This window comes from Pan troglodytes, chromosome 13 (genome assembly GCF_028858775.2).
Source record: "Pan troglodytes isolate AG18354 chromosome 13, NHGRI_mPanTro3-v2.0_pri, whole genome shotgun sequence".
Classification (NCBI taxonomy): domain Eukaryota; kingdom Metazoa; phylum Chordata; class Mammalia; order Primates; family Hominidae; genus Pan; species Pan troglodytes.
Window position 1 is genome coordinate 44,993,121 of NC_072411.2, and position 26,661 is coordinate 45,019,781.

The following is a 26,661-nucleotide window of genomic DNA, read 5'->3' on the forward strand; positions in this document are numbered from 1 at the left end:
ACTCCCTAATATAAGAGGTGGGGTCTTCTGGAAATGAACCGAGTCTTTTGTTAATTTGAGACAGATCAGTGAGGGAGAAGGGAACATGAACTCTAGTAATACCTTCAGTTCCTGCTACTTCCTGAAATAAGGTTGGGTCATAGGCTAAAGATGGCATCTGAAGGAGTATGGGCCGGAGAGAAGGAAAAAGCCGGAAGTGGTTCCTACTGAGGCTATGAAGGGGGAAGGGAGTTGAGTTGATAAGCAGTGGAGGATACATACGGGCGTAAGGTGGCAGGATGGGTTTATAGGCTTCAGGAGAGGGCAATGAGGAAGGAGAATGAGTACAGGCAATGCTAGAATTGTCCTAATGGGATGGTGTAGGAAAAGAAGTGGATACAGCTGACTGGGAAGGTGGCGGCTGAGAAGATGATGACTGAGAAGACAACGAACGGGTTAAAGAAGGCGGTTGAGAGAAAGAGGTAGTGGCTGGGAGGCATGGACAGCAGTCTGCTGGATTGAATGAGGAAAAAGAGGTAGGGTTGGGAGGAGAAAGGTGATCTGGATAGCAAGAATGGAAGAGAAGGATTTGAACAGGTAAGCAAGAATTGTAGAGGTCGGGCTGTGATCTGAGTGCAAAAAACACCTGGACATACAGAATTTCTCCCCATTTCTCCAGTCATTGGCAATAATTGCTTAAGTTCGTTAAAATTATAAAGTCAAATGTTTTATTTGAGGGCCATTTAGATGCATTGTTTAATTTGTACTGCATCCAGGCTATATTGTAAAAAAAGACGAGGCACTTAGGGTGGATATCTTGTTTGAGGCCTAAGGTTTGCAGGGTTCTTTTATGAGGCAGCCTAGAGGGCTGTTTTTTGGAATAGAGGACCAGGAATTTCCCATAACGGAGGGTAGGCATGGGAGAACAGAGAAAAAGGAGACCGTCCTGGACAGCTGGAGGGAGACGATAAAAGGAGTGATCGTCACTGCTGCCTTTTTCGTTCCCGGAATGGGATCAGTTGGCTTAGAGGTGTCCCCTAAGAACAGATGATCAGCAACTGCCTGGCACACACCAGAGCCTTCTTGGACCAATGCTGGATTTTCGGACCGGAGAAACCAAGAGAGGCCATGTAGATTTTTCCCTGTTGACAGAGCTCCCAGGAAACTTACTGGTAGGTGAGATCAGTGACTGATGTGCATGCAGAGGGGTGACTGGAGGCTGAGGAGTTTCCTTTGTCTGGCTGCTGTGGCCTACTCTCTGGGGTGGAGGGGTAGGCCCAAGGAGGATGCAGACTTGAGCCCCTCCCAGGTTTTGGCACCAGAACGTAAAATTTTTGTATTGGTTTGAAACCCAAGAGCGCAACAGACAAGATGAGGTGGTGTGGAGCAACGTGCTGTTTTAATGAGCGCCTGGGTGCAGGTGGGCTGAGGCCTAAAATGGCATCAGCACCAAGTGAGGACGGGATAAAGGTTTTATAGTCTCCTGTAAACAGGAAGTGTCCTAGTCTGTCGTAACTGCTATGTTGTACCTGGATGGCCTCTTTCTCGATCTTCAGGAGTTTGTGTCTTTCAACCAGGGTAGCTATCTTCTGGCCAACTCTCTTCCTGCTTCTGCTATTTTGCTGGTGCACCCTGCTAATGTAAGTGGCCTTGCACCTTGGTACTGGGCCTGAGAAGGGAGGAGTTACTCATCTTAAACTTTCAGGCCCCAGGAAGAATCTTACAATAGTGAAAAAAAAGCATTAAATAAATGTTTATCCACTTGCACTCTTATTTAGCTACCAGTCCCCACACAGGAGGCTGGACAAGTCTACTCTGTTATCTGCACAACCTAAAGAGTCTGACATGAGGGCGTTTCCCAGCATGATGGGCAAATGGGATCACCTTACAACAAACCCCATCACGTGCAGAACACACTGTTAAAAAATCATGAGCCAAACTAAATTTAACGGAGTTTAATTGAGCAAAGAACAAATCATGAGTCAGGAAGCCTCTCAAGCCAGAGTAGGTTCACAGAGACTCCAGCATAGGCATGTGGTTGGAAGATTTGTGGACAGAGAAAGTAAAGTGATGTACAGAAAATGGAAGTGAGGTACAGAAACAGCCTGATTGGGTACAGCCCAGCATTTACCTTAATTTAACATGGTTTGAACAGTTGGTCTCCTTTGATTGGCCAAAATGTGGTGATTAGCACAAGAGTAGGTTACAGTCTGCTTATGACTCCATTTAGGTAACAGTTCATGATTTTCAGAGAAAGCTTTAGGCTGGACTTAAAATGTGTAAGGAGGCAAGTTTAGGCTAAAGTTAATTTAACAATCTCCCTTTTTGGTCATCTTCTCAATTTTGAGAGATTGACCAAAACTTTAGTCATTGATGTAACTATCACCATCATAAATGTCCTTATTTGGTTTCAAAACCCACCGGAAAATAGCATAATAGTGGATTTTGTAAGATAGGAACAAGGACTTCGGTAATTTTTTTTTTTACGGGTTAGAGTAGAGGGTACCTCCTCATGCTGGAATATCCTGTTTACAGGAGAAAAACAAAACCTAGTCTGTTCTAGGATATATCTGTTTCCTTGAAGTCTTATTTTTTATTATGTCACGTTTATCATAAGTGACTGCTTTTTGGTTTGGTCTGGTCTGTGGGGTCCTAGTGCATGAGCTCACTCCAAAACAGTATCCTCCCATAATTTTGTTTAAATCTGTTAAAAGAAAATCCTTAACCAAATTAAATTTATCAGAGTATAATTGAGCAAAGAACGATTCACAAATTGGGCTGCCTCCCAAGCCATAATAGACTCAGAGATACTCCACCGCAGCCACGTGGTGGAAGAAGATTTATGGATAGAAAAAGGAAAGTGACATACAGAGAAGGGAAGTGAGGTACAGAAACAGCCAGGTTGTTTACAGCTCAGCATTTGCCTTATTTGAGCAGGGTTTGAACAGTTTCTCTTCTTTGCCAAAATGCGGTGATTAGCACTGGAGCGGGTTACAGTTTGTTTACATCTCCATTTAGGTTATAGTTCACTATGCACAGAGAAACCTTTAAGCCAAACTTGAAATATGTAAGTAGATAGCTTTAGGCTAAACTTGATTCAACAACACTCATGTTTATTATGCCCAAATTACAAAACTTTTCATGAAAATCTATTTTTATACATCCATGTTGTGTGGAAAATTTTTTAAAAAAAGAAAAAAGAAATCTGTTTTTAGTTTATGACCATATGAATATGTTAACCTATTAAATTTTTTAAATAACTTTATAGGGGGCCAGGCATAGTGGCTCACACCTGTAGTTCCAACACTGAGAGGCCAAAGCGAGAGGATCACTTAAGCCCAGGAGTTCAAGACCAGTTGAGGCAAAATAGTGAGACCCCGTCTCTACAAAATAAATAAATAAATAAATAAATAAAATAAATAAGAGAAGAAAGAAAAATTAGTGGGGTGTGGGTGGCTCATACCTGTAGTTTGAGCTACTTTTTAGGCTGAGGCAGGAGCTCAGGAGGTGGAGGCTGCAATGAGCCATGATTGTACCATTGTACTCCAGCCTGGGTGACAGAGTAAGACCCTGTCTCAAACAAAATAAAACAAAACAAACCCCTCAAACCTCAGTAGAAGAGTTGTAAACAAAAGCAAACTCAAGTTCCTACCAATTATTATTAATCATTACATTATACAAATTTCTATTGGTTTTGTGTGACTATATTGTAGATCAGAATATCAACTTCTAGTTTAAGATAATAGATTGAGGCTGGGAGTGGTGGCTCATGCCTGTAATCCCAGCACTTTGGGAGGCTGAAGCGGGCAGATCACAAGGTCAGGAGTTTGAGACCAGCCTCACCAACATGGTGAAATGCTGTCTCTACTAAAAATACAAAAATTAGCCGGGCATTGTGGCACGTGTCTGAAATCCCAGCTACTCAGGAGGCTGAGGCAGAATCGCTTGAACCTGGGAGGTGGAGGTTGCAGTGAGCTGAGATTGTGCCACTGCACTCCAGCCTGGTGACAGAGCGAGACTCCATCTCACAAAAAAAAAAAAAAAACAAAAAAGAAAAAAGAAAAAGAAAAGATAACAGATTGAGTACAAACCGAAAATTCTCCATTCTATGACAAATACTGAGAAGTGATTGAAAAAAAAATTAACAAACATATAGCAGCAGTTAAAAATAAGTAAATAGAAATCTGCATAGACCAGAAATTTACAACCATTATTGAAGAAAGGAACAGTCAGAAATCAGAAAGCAGTATTTTGGGGGCAGCTCACGTGGAGTCAGGCTCAGTGTAGGACTTGAGTCAAAGACTTTACCAAGAAGCCCCAGGGCTAATCTGGGCAGCCCTGGATGCTTAAGTCTGGAACCCAGGGCCAGAATCTTTGACAGCCAGATCCAGTAAAGGCCAAAACCAAGAATCTCCTCCCACACCAGTAGATTCTCAAAACACAGTGCACTTGATCAGGCTGTCAGAATTACCTAGAGCAGTACATATTCTGATGGAGAGAATTCTCTGAACAATCCTGAATTGCATTTAAAAGTGTGCGAAATATTTGTGTAATAAATCCTTCATTTTTGTTCATTTGTTAGAAGCCAATTCTAGACATTCAAATATTCTAATATGTAAACAAAAAAACTGGAAAAAGAATTTGCATTTAATTTGACCAGAGAATATGTGCTTCTCTTAGCTGTGAATTTTTTTTCACTTTATTCAGTTTGCTTTCAGAACATAAACTGCATTCTAATCCTGTTATTTTGTTCTTAATATTTATCATCCTCTGAAGAGAAGTTAGAATGTTTATATACAAGCCAGGGAAGTGGTAAAGTGATATTATTCAATGAGATTTATTTATGAAGCCAATAAATCCTGCAAAAAGATGTCCTTTGACCATTTGAAAGTTTACAGCTCTATTGCAACTTATTAAATGTCCAAGAGCCTTGTTGACACATAAATACATGTATGACACATAAAGATCACTGAAATTTCAAACCTGTCACCTTTCGTTATTGTTACTAAGGAAAAACAAAAAATAAGAGAAAGACTATACATATTCAGTCTTGTTTAGAAAACTAAAGGGATTAAGCTTATTTTAAATTTTTAAAAGCAAATTTGTCAACCATAGCTGTAGGGGTTTTCTGCCTGTCTTTGAAAAACCACACAGTAATATAATTTATATTCTGGCCCACAAGACTGCCGCCACTTCAGATGCCAGTCAAAAATCCTAGAAACCACCCTTACTTTAGACGCACCAGCTGTAAATTCAGGGATTTCCACAGTGCCCTTTGCAGGCTCCATAATTTGCTAGAGCAATTTCAGAACTTTACTTTCACTTTACTTTATGTTTGCCAGTTTACTATAAAGATACAACTCAGAAACAGCCAATGAAAGAGATGCATAGGGCATGGAAATGAGGGAGCTTCCATGCCTTCTCTGAGCCTGCCACTCTCTTGGTACTTAAATGTGTTCATCAGCCCAGAACCTCTCTGAGTCTTACTGTTTTTATAAAGCTCAATCCCAGCCCTCCTCTCCCTCTGGGAGGTCAGTGGGTAGAGCTAAAAGTTTCACCTCTACTCCCTCTGATCACTTGGTCTTTTTGATGGGCAGCCCCCCATCGTGAGACGTCTCTCAGGGCCCCAACTTAAGTCACTTCATTAGCATCAACTCTCCTGTGATCTAAGGGAGCTTGTTATGAATAACAAAAAATACTTTTACCACTTGGAATATCCAAGGGTTTTAGGAGTCTTGTACCCTGAACTGAGAAGAAAAACCAAACATTTCTTGTTATGACACACCTATGGGACAAAATTCATTTAGTTTTCTACATTTTTGTCTTTGAATGCTGCATTAGTTAAATTAGATGTGTTTGGTCCCAAAATATAATGTGGGATATAGAAGATAACAATTATTTCTTAAAATGGGCAAAGTGAGTTTTGTAGACCTGAAACTTCATAAAGAAAATATTTATAACTTTCCCAAAGCCTCAAACCTTATATGACAAATGCATTGTCACATTTTATTTGAAGTCTCTTCAGTGGTCTGGGTTGTAAATCAGAGTTAGGAAGGGTGTGATAGCTCCTATGGTTAGGGAGTTTAGAGCCACAGGAATTTAAGAGATTTGCCATGCTGGATGGGCCCTGAACCCATGACCTGACCCGTAGGTAATTTAGTTTCCTAAACCACTGGATCCATCTTTATCGATAAAGGAGCATCTGTTTTGGTCTTTCAGATCATACTATTAGCTCCAAAATTTTTTAACTTCCAAAATTAAATACATATTAGTCAGAGAAATGGTCCTCACTTAAGTCAAATTGAAAAAATGAATAAATGAGGCACAGTGGCTCACACCTGTAATCCCAACACTTTGGGAAGGTAAGGAAGGAGAATTGCTTGAGCCCAGGAGTTCAAGACCAGTCTGGGCAACATGGTGAAACTCCATCTCTGCAAGAAATACAGATATACAAAAATTACCCAGGCATGGTGGTACATGCCTGTAGACCCAGCTATTCGAAAGGCTGAGGTGAGAAAGTTGCTGGAACCTGGGAGTTTGAGGCTACAGTGAGCCATGATCATGCTGCTGCACTACATCCTGGGTGACAGAAAAAAAAAAAAAAGAAAAATGTGTAACTTCACTCAAATAGACTCTTTTCGAATGTGTTTTTGTGTGTGTGTTCATTTTGTTTGCAAACTCCATGCAGCTTCTCGTTTTGCCTTGGTTACTAAGAAGTTCTGAGAAAAATTTGATCAAGTTTGAAGTAACAAAAATATTTAATAAATTCTAATTTGTTTCTCATCTGCATTTATTGTGTTGCTACTTTCTATCATTCTTCCTCAAGTAGTTTTGTATTACGAATTATCTGAAACCCTCTTTGGAAGTAAGTGCAGTTTAAATGATGAAATAATTAAAATAATTGTGTAGTAACTGCAGTAAAGAGTAGCAAAGGCCAAATTTATTTTTTCTACTTGCTAGGGTTACTAGCAGCAAATCCATATGGGTCTGCAGCAACCTCGGTTTTTGCCTCTTTAGAAGAAATAATTCAACTGAGGGGCGTAAGGCAGGAGAGATCAAGGCAAATTTTAGAGCAGGAGTGAAAGTTTATTAAAAAGTTTTAGAGCAGGAATGAAAAGAAGTAAAGTACACTTGAAAGGGCCAAGTGGGCAACTTGAGAGATCAAGTGCATGGTTTGACCTTTGACTTTGGGTTTTGTATTTTGGCATGCTTCTGGAGACTTGTGTCCCTTCTCCCCTGATTCTTCTCTTGGGATGGGCTGTCCTCATGCACATTGGCCTGGTAGCACTTGGGAGGGGCTGCATGCACAGTGTGTTTACTGGAGATATGTGCATGCTCACTTGAGGCATTCTTCCCTTACCAGCTGAATGTCCCTAGAAGGTCACATAAGAGACATTAAAGCTTGGCCATTTTGCCTCTTAATGTACATGCTTGAGCCCACTCACCCAAATCCTGAGATATTGGGAAACTGCTGATCACCAGTTTCAGGTTTTTTTCTATCTTTTGGGAGACTGTCTTTCCCTGGCACTGGCTGCAACCAATTATTATTTTAGAGAGACAGTTAACAACTGCCTGACCATCACCTGACATTCCTGGTGATGGGAGGGAGATGCCTGCCCTGCTCATGTCTGCCTGACTACCTACTGTAACACCAGGTTGTCTAAATGTGTCATGAGCAAACAGACAAGTTGTATATTTTGGGTCGTGATTGAGTCTTCCAGGTACTTAAAACCACAGCCTTTAGTTTACCATAAAAAATTTTAAAAAGAAGTTACCAGGAGGATAATAAAAATTATTATGTGTACAAATTGATAGTGTGGATAGAGAAGAGAAAGAAATAATAACCAACCATATTTATTCATAGAAGTAGAAAAAATTCAATTTCAGATGAGAAGAAAAACTATTAATGAAACATTTTATAGAGAGCCAATAATTCTTCAAAACATGGAATAACTTTCCCTTATAATTAATGTCATATTATCAAGATGGTAGAAATAAAATTGCTGAAGAATATTATTAATATTATTATTAAGCTTACTTCTCCCTGGATAGATAAAAATCACACAGGGTTAGCTACATGCATTCAAGGTTATAAAAATGGTGTAATGTGAACATAAATTTGCTTTATGAAATCTGTGGCTGACCCTCAGAGAAGCAATAATCCCTGGAAGCTATCCCCCCACAGCTGCAGACCCTCAGTCATGTACCAGCCACCTCTAGAGGCCGCTGAAATTCGTTACTTGAAAAATGGAAGGTAAAGTTCTTGGACTTAGCCTAATTACAAACCTTACAGCCAAATCCACAATAACATTTGCATCTGCTAAATAAAATATACAGAACATGGTATGGCAGTTATGAGACTTGTAATGAACCCTCTTATCCGATGGTAAACAGCTTGGGGCCTTGTCATCCCCACTTTGCAAGAGATTTGAAATTATGTTAGGATTAAAAAGACACAGAGGGAAGTTGGTTAAGATCCTCAGTCTCAAGTCAAATACACAGAGTATTTTCTGTAAACAATGCTTTAACCCTGAAAGAACATTCTTATTTTATTTTTCTTCTACGAGACTTTTGGTCAGTTAGTTCATCTCTTTGCACATCAGTTTCCTCTTTATGAAATGAAGAGAATTAGAGTAGGTACCTTATTGAGTTGCTATGCATGCTGAAATAATACAAGTCACATAATTAGAAGTGCTGAAATACTTAAGGGATCCATAAACATTAGCTTGCCAGTCTTTGAGACCAGAAGTTTTATCTTCTGGTAAAGCAAAAATATGATGTTCAATAAATAAATAAACAAGGAATAAATAAGCAGAGAAGCACTCTTTGGATTAGAGCACTGGCTCACACTCATCTCAGAAGTGATTTAAATCTTGACATTTATTGCAGTGAGTCATAGATGATCTGATAAAGTAAAGATCCTTTCAAAACCTGCTAAGCGCTCCAGAAGCATTTTAAAAATTTTGCCCCAACATAACTGGAGCTCTTGATGTTTCCACATTAATTCAAAATAATTAGGAAAAAGTAAATGAGTGAAGAAAAACAACTTGAATAAACTTTGGTTAACTTTTTTAAAAAAAGATTGTTAGTGAAATGATGATATTGAAACATCTTAGGACAATATTGGTTTCAGAAATCTAATTTGAACCAAAAAAGATAGGCCAATTAGGTAAATAATCTTTTGAAAATACAGACATACCTCAAAGGTATTGTGGCTTGGTTCCAGGTTGCTGCAGTAACGCAAATATTGTAATCAAGTGAATCACACAAATTTTTGGTTAAACAGTACATATAAAAGTTATGTTTACACTATACTGTAGTCTATTAAGTATGCAATAGCATTGCATCTAAAAAGCAATGTGGATACCTTAATTTAAAAAATACTTTATTGCTAAAAAATGCTAACAATCATCTGAACCTTCAGTGAGCTGTAATCTTTTTGCTGATATGGGGTGTCTTGCCTCTATATTAATGGCTGCTGACCAATTGGGATGGTGTTACCTGAATGCTGGAGTGGCTGTGGCAATTTCTTAAAATAAGATAGCAGTCACGTTTGCCATGTTAACTGAGTCTTCCTTTCATGGAAGAAATCTCTGTAGCTTGTGATGCTATTTGATAGTATTTTACTCACAGTAGAACTTTCAAAATTTGAAGCAATCCTCTGAAATCCTGCCACTGCTTTATCAATTAAGTTAATGAAACATTTTAATCCTTTGTTGTCATTTCAACAATGTTCACAGCATCTTCACCATCTTCAAAATCTTAACCATTTTTCTTTGCACTTTCGTAAGCGGCAACCCCTCATCTGTTGAAGTTTTATTATGAGATTGCAACAATTCAGTCACATCTTCAGGCTCCACTTCTAATTCTAGTTCTCTTGCTATTCCACTACATCTGCAATTATTTCCTCCACCTGAAGCCTTGAGCCTATCAGTCATCCATGAGGGTTGGAATAAACTTCTCCCCAGTTCCTGTTCATGTTGATATTTTGACCTCCTCCCAATAATCATGAATGTTCTTAGTGGCATCTAGAATGGTGGATCCTTTCCAGAAGGTTTTCAACTGACTTTGCTCAGATCCATCAGAGGGATCACTATCTGTGGCAACAATATCCTCACAAAATGCTTTTTTTAATTCTATTTAATTTTTTTTTTTGGAAAAGCAGTCTCTATCACTCAGGCTGGAGTGCCGTGGCGCAATCTCGGCTCACTGCAACCTCTGCCTCCCAGGTTCAAGTGATTCTCCTGTCTCAAACTCCCGAGTAGCTGGGATTACAGGCATGCACCACCATCCCTGGCTAATTTTTATAATTTCAGTAGAGGTGGGGTTTCACCATGTTGACCAGGCTGGTCCCAAACTGCTGACCTTGGGTGATCCACCCACTTTGGCCTCCCAAAGTGCTAGGATTACAGGCATAAGCCACCCCACACCTGGCCTTTTTTCCAAATTTTTAATTTTAATTTTTGTATTTTGTTTTTTATTTTATTTTTTATTTTTGAGACAGAGTCTTGCTCTGTCACACAGGCTGGAATACAGTGGTGCAATCAGCTCACTGCAGCCTTGATTTCCTGGGCTCCGGCAATTCTCTGGCCTCAGCTTCCCCCGAGTACCTGGGACCACAAGTACAAGCGACCATGCCTGGCTAATTTTTGTATCATTGGTAAAAATGGGGTTTCACCATTTTGCTCAGGCTGGTCTCAAACTCCTGAGCTCAACCAATCCACCTGCCTAGGCCTCCCAAAGTGCTGGGATTACCCTACCCAGCTGCCAAATTTTATTCTTAAAGAATACTACTTGAAAGTCAAAATTACTCCATGATCCATGGACTGCAGAATGGATATTGTGTTAGCAAACTTGAAAAGTTTAATATCCTTGTACATCTCTATCAGAGCTCTTGGGCGACTATGTGCATTGTCAATAAGCACTAAATGTTTTGAAAATATTTTTTTTTCTGAGCATTAGGTCTCAACAGTGAGCTTAACATAGTCAGCAAACCATGCTATAAATAGGTGGCCTGTCGTCCAGGCTTTGTCGTTTCACTTATAAAGCACAGGAAGAGTAGATTTAGCATAATTCTTAAGAGCCCTAGGATTTTTTGAATGGTAAATAAATATTGGCCTAAACTTAAAGTCATTAGCTACGTTAATCTCGAATAAGATTCTGCCTGTCCCTTAAAGGTTTGTAGCTGAGTCCTCCTTTCTAGCCATAAAGTCCTAGATAGCGTCTTCTTCCAAGAGAGGACTCATTCATCTACACTGAAAATCCGTTGTTTAGTGAAGCCTGCATCAATGATCTTAGCTTGATTTTCTGGGTAACTTGCTGCAAATTCTCCATCAGCACTTAACTGTTTCACCTTGCACTTTTTGTATTTCAAATAGCCAACTTGAGACAAGTTTATTAGTAATTTCATGGTACCCTTTTGTGGGCTGATTCTCACCTCACCCTTCCCCAAGCAACTCCTGTGAGTAATGTCAAACAGTATATCCTTTTGTTGCTTTTTTCAGCCACCCTTACAGACCCCCAACACAATCAACCTGGAAATGACCTCAGTATGCGTAATCTTAAGTCATCTTGCTAACGCAGACACCTCTGAGGTTCCCAAGAAAACTTCAGTGGAGTTCTCTAAACTGAAACCTTGAGAGAGGAAGATTTTCAAGTAGGAACCAGACAAATTCACTTAAAACTCACCACTACACACCTGTGTTATAGAAGCATTCCATTTTTTCTATTGCAGATGGGATTTCCTCTTCAAGCTTACTGTACTGTGTCTTTTTAAAAAATAGTTGAAGACATCGGAATAAAAGCTAATGTCCCAAACAGCGCTTCCCTGGATATTGCTGTTTCTTTAACAGCCTTTTTCCCAGCTCTTCTGAGATGGTCCATGACATTGCCTTCCTTGCCCATTACCTTGATCCCTTGAATGGGCCCAAAACTTTGGAATGCAAAAACATTCATTCCATTGACTTGGTTGAGAAAGATGATAGGTCAGGTTTTTTTCATCTAAAGATTATCCTGGGCATACTTCATTTGGGCCCAAATGAGGGATTATTCCAAAGAAGATTGAAGAAGCAATTACTCCTTCCCCTAGTAATATACTCTTTGGCAATGATTACAGTTTGCATTTCTGCTGATAATGCTGTGTGCTATAATTATATGTAAGTTTATAAGAAACCTGGAGTAAAACCATGGACTTTCTCCCTTTTGCTGGCATCATCTACAGAAATACCATGGGCATCATGAAAGGCAATATAGCTATAGGCTGAAAAAGGCAGGGTTCAGTTTGCTGCTGTCATGATGCCCTGTTGAGAGACTGCTCTTCAAAGTTTCTTGTATCATTGGGTCCTCCAAGTCAGGCCTGGATGCCTCTTTATTTACAAAGAGTAGTTGCCTCTATTTTCTCAATTGAAATGACCAGATTTTTAAGATCTAATAATTGTGTCCACTGAAGAAATCATCAATAAAAGGATCTGCATTTCATGATACACAAGTGCACCTGGACCCTATGCAGGGAGTGGCACTGCTGCACCCTGGTCACTGCCTGGCTCCTATGCTATGTACTCCTCTTCTTGGGACCTATGTCCACCTTGAACTTCTAAGTTTCTTTCCTTAAACCTTATGAGCCAACCTGTGCTAGTTTCACACTTTTCTTTCACATCTTCCTCACCTCTGTCAAGCTTCAAAGAATTGAAGAGAATTGAGGCCTTGCTCTGGTTTAGGCTTTGGCTTAATGGAATGTTTGGGCTGGTTTGATCATCTGACCTGATCACTCAAACTTTCTCCATATCAGCAATAAGGCTTGTATTAGTCTGTTTTTAGCCGCTGATGAAGACATACCCAAGACTGGGCAATTTACAAAGGAAAGAAGTTTAATGGAGAACTCATAGTTGCACATAGCTGGGGAAGCCTCATGACAGTGGCAGAAGGTAAGGAGGAGAGAGTCACATCTTATGTGGATGGCGACAGGCAAAGAGATAGCTTGTGTAGGGAAACTCCCCTTTTCTAAACCATCAGATCTCATGAGACTTATTTACTATCAGGAGGACAGCACAGGAAAGACCTTCCCTCTTGATTCAATTACTTCCCACCAGGTCCCTCCCACAACATGTGGGAATTCAAGATGAGATTCGGGTGGGGACACAACCGAACCATATCATTCCACCTTTGGCCCCTCCCAAATCTCATGTCCTCACATTTCAAAACCAGTCATGCCTTTCCAACAGTCCCCCAAAGTCTTAACTCATTTCAGCATTAACTCAAAAGTCCACAGTCCAAAGTCTCATCTGAGACAAGGAAGGTCCCTTCTGCCTATGATCCTGTAAGATAAATGGCAAGTTAATTATTTCTTAAATACAATGGAGGTACAGGCACTGGGTAAATACAACTGTTCAAAATGGGAGAAATTGGCCAAAACAAAGGGGCTACAGGCCCCATGCAAGTCCAAAATCCAGTGGGGCAGTCAAATCTTAAAGCTCTGAAATGATCTTTGATTCTATGTCTCGCATCTGGGTCATGCTATGCAAGAGGTGGGTTTCCATGTGGTCTTGGGCAGCTCCACCCCTGTGGCTTTGCAGGGTACAGCCTCACTCCCAGCTGCCTTCATGGGCTGGTGTTGAGTATCTGTGGCTTTTCTGGGCGCATGTTGCAAGCTGTCAGTGGATCTACCACTCTGGGGACTGGAGGACAGTGGCCCTCTTCTCACAGCTCCACTAGGTGGTGTCCCAGTAGGGACACTGTGTGGGGGCTGCCACCCCACATTTCCCTTCTGCACTGCCCTAGCAGAGGTTCTCCATGAGGATCCCACCTCTACAGCAAACTTCTGCCTGGACAGCCAGGCATTTCCATACATCTTCTGAAATCTAGGCAGAGGTGCCCAAACCTTGACTTCTGTGCACTCACAAGCTCAACACCATGTGGAAGCTGCCAAGGCTTGAGGCTTGCACCCTTTGAAGCCACAGACTGAGCTGTACCTTGGCCCCTTTCAGCCATGGCTGGAGTGGCTGGGACTCAGGGCACCAAGTCCCTAGTCTGCACACTGCAGGTGGGCTCTGGGTCCCACCCATGAAACCACTTTTTCCTCCTAGCCCTCTGGGCTTGTGATGGGAGGAGCTGCCATGAAGACCTCTGACATGCCCTGGAGACATTTTCCCCATTGTCTTGGGGATTAACATTCTGCTCCTCGTTACTTATGCAAATTTCTGCAGCTACCTTGAATTTCTTCTCAGAAATTTGGATTTTCTTTTCTATCGTGTTGTCAGGCTGCAAATTTTCCACACTTTTATGCTCTGTTTCTCTTTTCAAATGGAATGCCTTTAACAGTACCCAAATCACATCTTGAATGCTTTGCTGCTTAGAAGTTTCTTCTGTCAGACACCCTAAATAATCCCTCTCAAGTTCAAAGTTCCACAAATTTCTAGGGCAGGGGCAGAATGTCACCAGTCTCTTTGCTAAAACATAACAAGAGTCACCTTTGCTCCAGTTCCCAACAAGTTCCTCATCTCCATCTGAGACTACCTCAGCCTGGATTTCATTGTCCATATCATTATCAGCATTTTGGTCAAAGCCATTTGACAAGTTTCTAGGAAGTTCCAAACTTTCCCACATTTTCCTGTCTTGTTGTGAACCCTCCAAACCATTCCAACCTCTGCATGTTACCCAGTTCCAAAGTTGCTTCCACATTTTTGGGTATCTTTTCAGCAATGTCCCATTCTGCTGGTACTAATTTACTGTCTTAGTCTGTTTTCATGCTGCTGATAAAGACATACCTGAGACTGGGCAATTTACAAATGAAAGAGGTTTACCAGAGAACTCACAGTTCCACCTGGCTGGGGAAGCCTCACAATCATGGCAGAAGGCAAGGAGGAGCAAATCACATCTTACATGGATGGCAGGAGGCAAAGAGAGAGCTTGTGTAGGGAAACTCCCATTTTAAAAACCATCAGATCTCATGAGACTTATTCACTATCAGGAGGACAGCACAGGAAAAACCTGCCCCCATGATTACGTCCCACCAGGTCCCTCCCACAATACATGGGAATTCAAGATGAGATTTGAGTGGGGACACAGCCAAACCATATCAAGGCTGTTGGTCTTTCTTATCATTGTTGTGTTCACTGAAGTAGCAATTTTAACTTCTTTCAAGAACATTATCTTTATATTTACAACTTGGCTGTTTGGCACAAGAGACCTAGCTTTCAGCCTACCTCGGCTTTTGACATGTCTGCCTCACTAAGCTTAATCATGTCCAGCTTTTGATTTAAAGTGACAGGCATGTGACACTTCCTTTCACTTGAACACCTAAAGGCCATTGTAGGGTTATTGATTGGCTTATTTTCAATGTTGAGTCTCAGGGAACAGGGAGGCTGGAGAAGTGGGAGAGAAATGGGGGAAGGGCTGATCAGTGGAGCAGTCAGAACACACAACATCTATTGATTAAGTTCTCTGTCTTATATGAATGTGGTTTGTAGCATGCCAAAATAATTACAGTATTAACATCAAAGATCATTGATCACAGAAATAATAATGAAGTTTGAAATATTGCAAGAATTATCAAAATGTGATACAGAGACATGAGGTGAGCACATTCTTTTGGAAAAATGGCACTGATAAGATCAGTTGATGGAGGGTTGCCACAGACCTACAGTTTGTTTAAAAAACAAACAAACAAACAAAAGGTCAGGTGTGGTGGCCTATGCCTATAATCCCCTCAGCACTTTGGGAAGCCAAGGCAGGAAGATAGCCTAAGCTCAGGAGTTTGAGACCAGCCTGGACATGGTAAAACCCTGTCTCTACCAAAAATACAAAAGATTAGCTGGATGTCATGTAACTGAGGTAGAAGGATTGTTTGACCTTCGGAGGCAGAGTTTGCAGTGAGCTGTGATCATGCCTCTGTACTCCAACCTGAGTGACAAAATAAAACAAAAAACAATGAAGTGAAGAGCAATGAAACAAAGTATGCCTGTACACTAAAAAATCAGTCTGTTGTAGCTCTTTGATGTTAAGAACACTAAATTCTTTAGTGCCTTTAGGTCATATTTGTAGTAAACACTTCTGTTAATGTTTTGAAACTTTACTATTTGCACCACCCCCAGTTATAAGTGTACACATTCTTGCATGTTGGACTAACCCTGTCCTTGGACAAAGATCAGTAGCAGATGAAGATTGCATTTTGTGATGTGCTCAGTTAAGTTTAAAGTGGTCCATTGTACAATAATGTTGTATATGTGTACAGAAAAATTGTTCAAATCAGGAAGGGATTATTTACAAAGAATTGGCCCAAGTGTGAGGAGGCCATTGAAAGTGAAATGAGGGAAGCTCTATACCAAGTGTAAGTGTAGTTTAATTCTGCCCAGCACATCTGGAGGGGAACATGTGTGTAGGTGCATCGCATTCCCAAGCCAGAAAAATTTTAGGTGATTCAAAATGAACACTGTATTGTTTGGAGAACCAAAATGTCCAGGAATCTGTATCGTGTTTTGTTTGTTTGTTTGTTTTGTTTTTTGAGACAGAATCTCCCTCTGTCACCCTGGCTGAAGTGCACTGCTACCTCTCCTGACCCGCCACCTTCCCCAGGCTCAAGCGATTCTCCAACTCAGCCTTCCAAGTAGCTGGGAACACAGGCATGCACATCCAGCTGTTTTTTGTATTTTTGGTAGAGACAGGGTCTCACCATGTTGCCCAGGCTGGTCTTGAACTCCTGAGCTCAAACCATCCATCTAACTTGGCCTCTCAAAGTGTTGGGATTACAGATGTAAACCATCATGCCCAGCCTATATCCAAATTTTCTTTTTTCATTTATGTTTTTCTTTTTCTTTTTATTTGTTTTTGTTTGTTTGTTTTCTTATTTCTTTCTTTGTTTTTGTTTTTGCTTTTTTTTAGATGCAGGTTCCACTCTGTCACCCAGGCTAGAGTGTGGAGTGCAGTGGTGCAATTTATAGTTCACTGGAACCTCAAGCACTCTTCCTGTCGCAGCCTCCAAAGTAGCTGGAACTATAGGAGCATGCCACTACACCTGACTAATTTTTAAAAACTGTTTGCAGAGACAGAATCTCACTATGTTGCCCAGGCCCATCTTGAGCACTTGGGTTCAAGCATTCCTCCTGCCTCAGCCTACCATTATATCCATTTTAATCAGAATATAATATTTAAGCAAAAATGGAATGTCTGAGCTTCTACAGAAAGCCTCCTTTTTCCTGCCTCTTCCATTTCTTGATTTTATTTGTGATAATTATTTTTTCTTTTATTTTCTCCTCACTTTATTCTTTAAAATGCTTCTCTTTCCACTAATTCTGTATTTTTCTTCATATTACTTTTTCTTTCCTCCTTCCACTCACCCTGCCATTTTTTTTAAATAAATGGTTTTCCAAAAAGATGTGTGCAAATAACAGGGAGTCAAGAGTAAGATCAAGTTACTTTAGATAGTGTTTGTTTTAGAAATAGCAGTAAAAATTCACCCTATAATTGTTCTGTGGTCGACAGGTTTATGCAAACCTATCCCCCAAACCAGAGGAAGCTGAAAGGCCCAAGAAAGAGATGGACAAATCCAGTTTCTCAGAAAGAAACATTTAATAGGGAGTGAGAAACAGAAGTCATGATGTCCTGGCAACTGGCAACAGCAAGATTAGATAGTACCATTACCCCCGTACCATTACCCACCGCGTATGACTTATATGTAAAACATAGGGAAGGATTGTGTGGAACAATTGAAGTCAACCTCTCAGGGAAAGGCAAGAATGCTATGTGAATCTGCCTAAGGGCAGGATTTATGGTAGCAGCAGTTAAAATAGAAATCTTAAAGGCATTCCCAGAATAAGGGTTACCCAGAAGTCAACATGGCAGATTAACACCCAATATAGAGTTGCTTTAGCCTCCACAATAATGTAGGGAAATAAATATAATGAAGATGGCAGTATTTTTTAAACCATATTTCAAAGAAATCTTCTCTTTGAAACATGGAGAAGAAGAATGCATATGTCACTATATGCAACATAAGCTTATATTCATATCTATTTAGTATATCCAGGACAAATTTTATTTAGTTCTAGGAATATACAGTGAGATTTTTCTTACTGCCCCTTGACGTTAGATATTATTCACCTTACAGTGATCAGAGATACATCTTTTAACATCCACCACTTGTTCATCAACCTTGTCTGTCAAATGGAGAAATCTATGTGGCAAATGCAACAAGAAGTTTTCCTTGACCCAATAAAGATACAGGCCCTTCCTTAAATGGCTATGTTGAAATATAAATTCTTAAATTATATACTTATTTACATGGCTTCTCCCCTCTAGTGAACTATCCTGGAATCTGTCAATTAGATTTATTCTATGTACTGTCTATTCTTTTAAAATGGGACTCTCTCAGAAATATCCCTCTGGATACAAAATGTAGGATTTGTATTATACATTTTCTCTAACATCTAGTTCAGCCTTAAAACATTAAGGTACACATCTCATTTTTCTCAGTGACAGTAAAGGGGCATAATTTCTATTACACAGGTCTAATTGCCTTGAAGAAACATCATAAGGACTCAAAACATGGAAGTTATTATTATTGTTGTGATTATGCTTTGAATTCTTAAGTAACCAATGTATTCTCTGTCTCTGGGTCTGTTTCTAGTGTCAAAACCCTTGTTAGCAGGAATTAGATCAGATTATATTAATAATTATGTAGTGGATATCTTTTGCATATTTTCTCATCAGACAATACACGTCTATATTATCTTTTATCTCAGTGTGTATGAATAAATGTCAGAGCTATTTGGGTCATAATTTGCTATGCGGCTGTTGTGTCTTGTTATATATTTCACTGTAATAACAGTGAGTTATGATTCACAAAGTTTGCCTCCTTTTATAAAAGGTGCATTTTAATTTGATGTTAGAAACAACGAACTTTAAAAATGTAATTGGCCTTAATATCTTTTTAGATTCCTTTGAAGATATACTTACCACAAAAATATGCTCCTTGGGAATTTGACAATTGAGCTGATAATAGGATATATCATTTTTAGTTTACAGGCAAAAGAAAATGCTTCATTATTTTGTTGTTATTTACTACATCATAAAAGAAATTTAATTTTAGCTAGCTGTGTGCATCTAAGTCCAGATATCATTTGATAAAATGAGTCAAGTGGGAAAACTTCCATTTCTTTATGATGACACATCAAATATGCCCTTATCTCTAAAGACATTAAGAATGATTGAGTGAAGTCTTCCTACTTTGTTTTTTCAGTATCTTTAGACATAGTAGAAACATCTAAATTATGATATGTTTATTTTACAGGAGCCAATGAGAAAGAAATAGCCCTAATGAATGCTTTGACTGTAAATTTACATCTTCTAATGGTAAGTTTTCTTTCCCACTAATGTTTAGAACACATTCATTTACAGAATCTGATGTTTTTCTATCTTTAATTCATGAGCTTCTGGGGGTTTACTTATTTAAAAATAAATTGTGAGGTTATTTTCATTTTTACTAGGAAATGCTGGACCGTTATATAATAGCTTCTTCCTAATCATGGAAGAGTTGACTCTTGAGAAGAGCTTTAGAATAATGAACAGTTCTTGTCTGGGAAAATAAAGAATAAGAGCCATAATGGGTAAATAGGCAAACTACACGCAAGCCTACAAAACAGTGATGTACAATGCTAGCAAAGCACTGACCTTTTTGGAAAGACAATTTTCTATTGGCTTCAGCAGAGTGAGTTAGTGGATCAGTATACTTTTGTATATTAATATAGGTTAAAAAAGACTTGGAGAATTAAATTTTTAAAAAGAGGTCTAGTACCTTAAATGAGTTAATGTGTTTAAAGTACTTCTTACATCTTACTCAATAAACAGTTTTACCTTAAAGTGTCAAATCTATTATCTATTTGGGATGTTGTGTTTAATGGTGTCTGCCCAATGCTTTAAAGAATCTTGACTTCATTTTTTCAAGTATGTTTTGGAAACATGTCTACAAGTTCAGATATCCCTGGATTTGACTCCCAGCTAAATTACATAATGCTTATTTGAGGTTGAAAAAGGCTTTTGGCATCTCTAAGTCTTAGTATTTTCCTTTGTAAAAATGAGAAAAATAATATCTACCTCAAAGATCTGCATGAGAATTAAATGTAATAATATGTGAAAATTGCTTTAGTACCCTGGCCAGTGATCAACACTCAGTTAACAGTAGCTATCATCTTCGTTGTTATTATTGTCAATATCACTCTCTAGGAACTGTGTGGAGAAATGAAAGAGCTTCACTGAACAAATGAGCTACTATCAATACAAATAAGACATACATAGACCATAATATTTCAGTGTCATGCCATCAAAATTATCATGAAATGCTTTGGGAAGATAATTTTTCAATTAACAGCTTTTTTTGTTGTTAATCATCAGATTAAGTTAATCATCATTTTAAGTTTCATCAATTAATATATAAGTAAAGTTTGAGGATTCGTTATCACATTCACATTTTCCCCCGAGTTTGCTGTTTCATTGATAAGCAAATTGAGCCAATATCTTCTTTCTCTTTGCAATTCACTGGAAACATGGCTAATTGAAAAGGTAGCCCTGACAAACACTTAAGATGTTGAGTTAATTAATGTCTTTAAAATACTGGAGATTGTAAAATGAAAGTGTGACATAAAATGAACAAATGTATAAATTGTGTATTAATGCTTTCTGAATAAATCCATTTTATTGCAGTTATCATTTTTTAAGCCTACGCCAAAACGATATAAAATTCTTCTAGAAGCCAAAGCCTTCCCTTCTGATCATGTAAGGACTTCTTCAAATTGTATTTATGTTCTTTCTACTCTTCCTAGAGCAGTGTATCATTTGCCTGACTTGAATGTTTACTCACTGGGCTTTTCCAAGCAATCTTACAATAAAAAGATCTGTCAAATGCTTTTGATTAAATTTTTTAATAGATTATAGCTTTATTTCTTTTGTTAAAGTAAAACACGTGTTAAGGGAAGAGAAGATGGAATAGGAACATTGATTTATTAGTCTTTTTAAAGACATTGAGCAAACCACTGCTCTAAATCAAGTGCAGTTATAAATGTTTTATTAATTCTTGTTGCTCTTTTATTTTATGAAATCAAATCAATACAAACCCCAGTGCTTAACCCTTTAGCTAAATAGAATAGGAATATAAACTTTTATTTGTCCAGTTTGTTTTTATAGCATGCTAGCATAAATGTTGGCCCATTATTATCAAAATATTATTTATTAGAGATTAAAAATATTTCTTGTGATTTACTAAAAAAGTCACATTACTTTACTTGATGATGAGATGTTTATTCTTACTTGATAAGAAATTTAATAGTTTCAGACACAAACACAAATAAAAGTACATTGTAAGGCTGGGCACAGTGGCTTACTCCTGCTATCTCAACACTTCAGGAAACCAAGGCAGGAGGAACACTTGAGCCCAGGAGTTTGAGAACAGCCTGGGCAATATAGTGAGACCTTGTCTCTATAAAGTAAATAATAAATAAATAAATTAATTAATTTTAAAAGTACATTTTATATTTTAGTTTTGGTGTTAGAGAAACTTTATTATTATAAAGTAAATAATAAATAAATAAATTAATTAATTTTAAAAGTACATTTTATATTTTAGTTTTGGTGTTAGAGAAACTTTATTTCTCTATATTATTGCTGTCTTTTATTCTAGCCGTTGTAATTTTAGGGCAAGTAATTATGTCAAAAGGAATAAAACCCTAATATCTTACTAAAATGGATCAAAATCCTAATATCTACAAAAGATTCCAGGTCGGTGTGGGGGCTTATCCACATGCATATCTGGTACTCTTAATGAAGTAAACTTCTTGATGCCTTTTTTTTAGCTAACTTACTCTTCCTAGGGTAAGCCATTTCTATATCCTATGTTCAAGCATGACAAGTCCCTACCATTCATTTTGCTTATTTTGCAAATTCTGGTTTTGACTTAGATTAGATGATTTAATTTCGTATTCTAAAATCTCTTATAATTCCTTAAGTCAAGGAGATCCCTCTGTTTTCCTCTATCTCAAAGAATGTTCAGAATTCTATATGTGAATTTTATTAAGTGGTTCTTCTCTGTTGTGTATTTTATTTAGGGGTTTTAACCTTCACCTTGGATTTAATGTAATAATATGCCCTTATTTTTACTTTATTATTTGTTATTTCAGTGTACTTCTGTGCTCTCAGCTTGATTTGATAAATACATCATCTTTCCTTTTTAGTATGCTATTGAGTCACAACTACAACTTCACGGACTTAACATTGAAGAAAGTATGCGGATGATAAAGCCAAGAGAGGTATATGAGAAAGAAAGAAATATTCGTCATGCTTTGTTTAGTATTGATTTTTTCTTCATTTTCCTCAAAAGTTTATTAAAATCTTCATTACTTTAATGGAACTTTCAAGAAAGCATGAAGGACCTATACTTCTGTTACTATTAGATCATTTTGCTTAAAATAGAGAATAACTCAGATGTGTATTTATTTTCATTTTTCAAGAGCTAGCCATATGGCAAGCAAACTATTTTTCTGTTAATACCACTGGATTCTGCCATATTCTTCAATGGGATGGGAAAAGGGTGACAAATTTGGTATATCATTTTCAATTCCAAATGTCATGCCCATGGGTGCCATTAAAATCATGCTAAAGACCAGAATTATTTGTTAAAATGGAATCGTGACTATATTTCATGTCCCCTCTTACTCTAAGTATCAAACATTTTCTTTGTGTTTAGACTAGGATAGTGGAGAAAGGGATGTGGTATAATGGGAAGAGCTTTGGCTTTACAGTCTGGCTAATATTTCCAGTGAAATCTCAGACTCTCCAGTTTACTGGGTATGTGACTTTGGGAAAGTTACTTTATTCTCTGAGACTCCTTTATATTTAAACAGATAACAAAAGCATGTGTCTAATCAGGCTTGACCTAAGATCTAAATGTGTACTTTACATTAATAGAGATAAAAGGCTCACAGACTTTGACATTTAAACCCTGCAGCTTGTGTAATTTGTCACTAGTCGAATCATACAGAATAAATTTTAGGTTTCACATAAGATGCTCCCAGGCCGCTAGTCATTGTTTGGACAAGTACTTCTTTCAACCCAGAATTACTTTGAATAAATTAAAGATGTACTCTATTCACTTCCATTTGCCAACATACAATAAATTAATGGAATAAAAAGTTCTCACATGAGAGGATATAAATTGAGAGGATATAAATTGTTACTTTCTAGCAAAAATGAACATAGCTGCTAATAATCACATAAGTGACCAATATTGTGGAGTTTCATGAGTTACTCATAATCTTGGGACCACTGTTGAGCATTACCTAGAACAAGTCAACATGAGAGAGGGCCGTATCCTGTCATTGAGAAATGTATTTCTTATGTGCTTAATACTGATTTTTTAAGATATAAATTAAGTATTAGTATCTATAATACTTTCCTTACCACTTTATTGGAAATTATGGTGGGTAAACCTTATTAGATTATTTTAAGAATAAAGAGTTTTGGATTGCCAAGTTATCAATTTTACTTACAATTAATGACATTCTTTTCTTTATATAAAGTATACTTCACTTAATAATTCAGATATTTTAATAACAATCCCATTAATATTGGGATGCCAATTTTTATTGATGCCCATTTTGTAAACAAATTCCTGGTTTCTTCTAGTAGAGTTTATTTCACACCCACACACATACACACTCACACACACACACACGTACTCTCTTAACACGGAGCAGAGTAATTGGCAAATACCAAGATAATTAAAAATTAAAAGTAAACTGTAGGATAATATCTTAATGAGCTTCCCCCAAATATTAATGTAATTAATGATGCATTGACCTCAAAATCATATCAGACAGCACTGGAGAAAATTCATGGCTGGGTGCAGTGGCTCACGCCTGTAATCCCAGCACTTTGAGAGTTTGAGACAGGCAGATCACGTGAGGTAGGGAGTTCAAGACCAGCCTGACCAACATGGAGGAACCCCATCTCTATTAAAAATACAAAATTAGCCAGATGTGGTGGCACATGCCTGTAATCCCAGCTACTCAGGAGGCTGAGGCAGGACAATCACTTGAACCCGGGAGGTGGAGGTTGTGGTGAGCCAAGATCGCACCATTGCACTCCAGCCTGGGCAACAAGAGTGAAGCTCCGTCTCAAAAAAAAAAAAAAAAAAAAAAATTATGAAAACTTCAGAATTGCTAGGATACAGGATACACATAGGTACTTTGTATTTAACTAATTTTTTTCAGCTCAAGTTGTTTGCAAGACCAAATCTAAATTCATTCACAACTTTTAGTAAGTAATCAATTATTAGTAGTGGCAAGATATAAGGAAAAAACCCCTCTATTATAGTCAGTTTTATTGATATTTTTCTTCTTGTTTGGGTCTTGAGCTTTAGATTAGTTTGGAGGAGATTTTAATCTTAATCTAATAGATGATATTGGCTAGGTAAAACTCAGATAAAAGATGTGTAAGTGTTACGTTTTCTTTGGTTTAGCTTAGTTTAGTTTAGTTTTTTTCTGAGACAGAGTCTTGCTCTGTCACCCAGGCTGGAGTGCAGTGGCACTATTCTCGTGCCTCCGCCACCCAAGTAGCTGGGATTACGGGCATGCACCACCACACCTAGCTAATTTTTGTATTTTTAATAAAGACTGAGTTTCACCATGTTGGCCAAGCTGGTCTCAAACTCCTTACCTCAAGTGATCTGCCCACCTTGGCATCCCAAAGTGCCAGGATTACAGGCGTGAGCCACACACCCGGCATGTTTTCTTTTTTTGGAAAAAATAACAGGATATCAGATTGATAAATGCAATACCAATTTCTGATAATTTATCTTGCTATATAATACTTCATGGACTTCTTGCACTTTGTGGTGTTTTATTAGTCAGGAATAAGGAGAAAACAACTTATAGCTGTGGAAAGAGTACAAATTAATTTTTAAAAACTAGAGAATAAATCAAGCAATTAGGCTTTTGAAGACTTTCACTTTAAAAACCACTTTTTACTTTTTAATTATCATTTCTTAATAATAAAAATTATGCTCAAATGCTGCTCTTATGCCAGATTTTTAAAGAACCTTAATCTGAAAAAAAAACTATTTTATAATGCAAAAGAGCTCAACGGTGAAATTTAGATCGGCAATATGAAATTACAAATTTATTATTATCGATATGACCTAACTTGTGCCTAACTTGATTTAGGGGGAAGAAACCTTAAGAATAGAGGATATCCTTGAAGTAATTGAGAAGGAAGGAGACTCAATTGCAGTGATCCTGTTCAGTGGGGTGCATTTTTACACTGGACAGCACTTTAATATTCCTGCCATCACAAAAGCTGGACAAGCGAAGGTATGCACGCCATTTACTTCTTCCCACCTTACTCCAAACATCACTCTACTTAAGAGTGTTCTAATTGCATGACTTGTGAAGTACTTTAGCTTGTGTCTGAGTAAAACTATTTCAAAAGTTAAAAAAAAAAAAAAAAAGAGTAAGCCTTGGGCCAGGCATGGTGGCTCACGCCTGTAATCCCAGCACTTGGGAGGCCGGGGCAGGGGGATCACGAGGTCAGGAGTTTGAGACCAGCCTGACAAAAATGGTGAAACCCCATCTCTACTGAAAATACAAAAATTAGCTGGGCATGGTGGTGGACACCTGTAATCCCAGCTATTCGGGAGGCCGAGGCAGAAGAGTCACTTGAACTCGGGCGGTGGAGGTTGCAGTGAGCCAAGATCGTGCCCCTGCACTCCGGCCTGGGCAACAGAGCAAGACTCCATCTCAAAAAAAAAAAAAAAGAAAAGAAAGTGAGTAAATCTTACATTTTTAAAAGAAAATCTGTATTCTTTTTTGCTTCAGGCATCTCTATTTAAACTGCTTTTTTTTTTTTTTTTTTTTTTTGCCACTTCTGTGGTCTCACCTCCTTAGTAGCAGCTGCTCTGTGCATTTGCCTCTAGTCAGCAGGCCAGGCAAGCTGCAGGTGATGCCATTGGTACTCAGCTGGTCAGTCACCAGGAAGCAGACAAAATACTTAGGATAGGAACTAATGCTAGGTCTATTAAAAATTCAACTCATACTTTGTCATACTATAAATCACTCTATAAATGAGTTTTCACTTAATGCTGAGTATCTAAAGATGAAGAAATGCAGAATTCAATTTTATCAGTAGATCAAATTTTATACAAGTTACTTTAAGGAGGCCGTTTTATTCCTAAGACTCTTGAAAATTTTTTATACTGCCTGTAACGAGAGCTTTTTTTCCTACCCACTACTAAATCACAGTTAAATTGTTTTGAAGTCATGTCTCTTTGTATGTAAGTGTTTGTAAAAAGTGTTTTTAGTATTTATTTGAAAAAAAAGGGCAACATTCAACAGTCACAATTTGTGTTTAAAATCTTTAAATAGCACTTCTATTTCATTCAGCAATCAAGCCATGTATTTAAAAATGTGACAATTGAATTTTATTCTGAACATTAATAAGTTATGGGATTAATATACATGTGAAGTCTAGTTAATATATTCATTTATTGAAGCTAATGAATGGAACTAATGAAAATATATTTAGCACTGTTATCAGCAGTCTCTAGGAATTTCTAACAACGACTTCCAACTGCTTTGATGGATAACTCTGAAAGTGGTGCATTACAAAAGATATAAAGATAATGTCTTCTTAATTTAGATGTTAAAT

At 38.0% G+C, this 26,661-nt stretch overlaps 1 protein-coding gene across 14 annotated transcripts in view; it reads left to right on the plus strand.

Annotated features, from left to right (window-relative positions):
- The window catches only part of KYNU (kynureninase), a 159,463-nt gene that overhangs the window by 58,628 nt on the left and 74,174 nt on the right, over nucleotides 1–26,661 (plus strand). For 12 of the 14 annotated variants that reach the window (XR_010149734.1, XR_010149738.1, XR_010149733.1 and 9 more), the window contains 4 exons: nucleotides 19,262–19,323; nucleotides 20,671–20,742; nucleotides 22,194–22,268; nucleotides 25,182–25,328. Coding sequence is in view for 8 of the 14 variants with exons in the window: in XM_515818.6 (XP_515818.4) it covers nucleotides 19,262–19,323; nucleotides 20,671–20,742; nucleotides 22,194–22,268; nucleotides 25,182–25,328 (356 nt within the window). In the remaining 6 variants the exon portion in view is untranslated. The remainder of the gene's footprint in view (nucleotides 1–19,261; nucleotides 19,324–20,670; nucleotides 20,743–22,193; nucleotides 22,269–25,181; nucleotides 25,329–26,661) is intronic. The other 2 variants (XM_016949755.4, XM_063790435.1) reach the window with 1 other exon arrangement.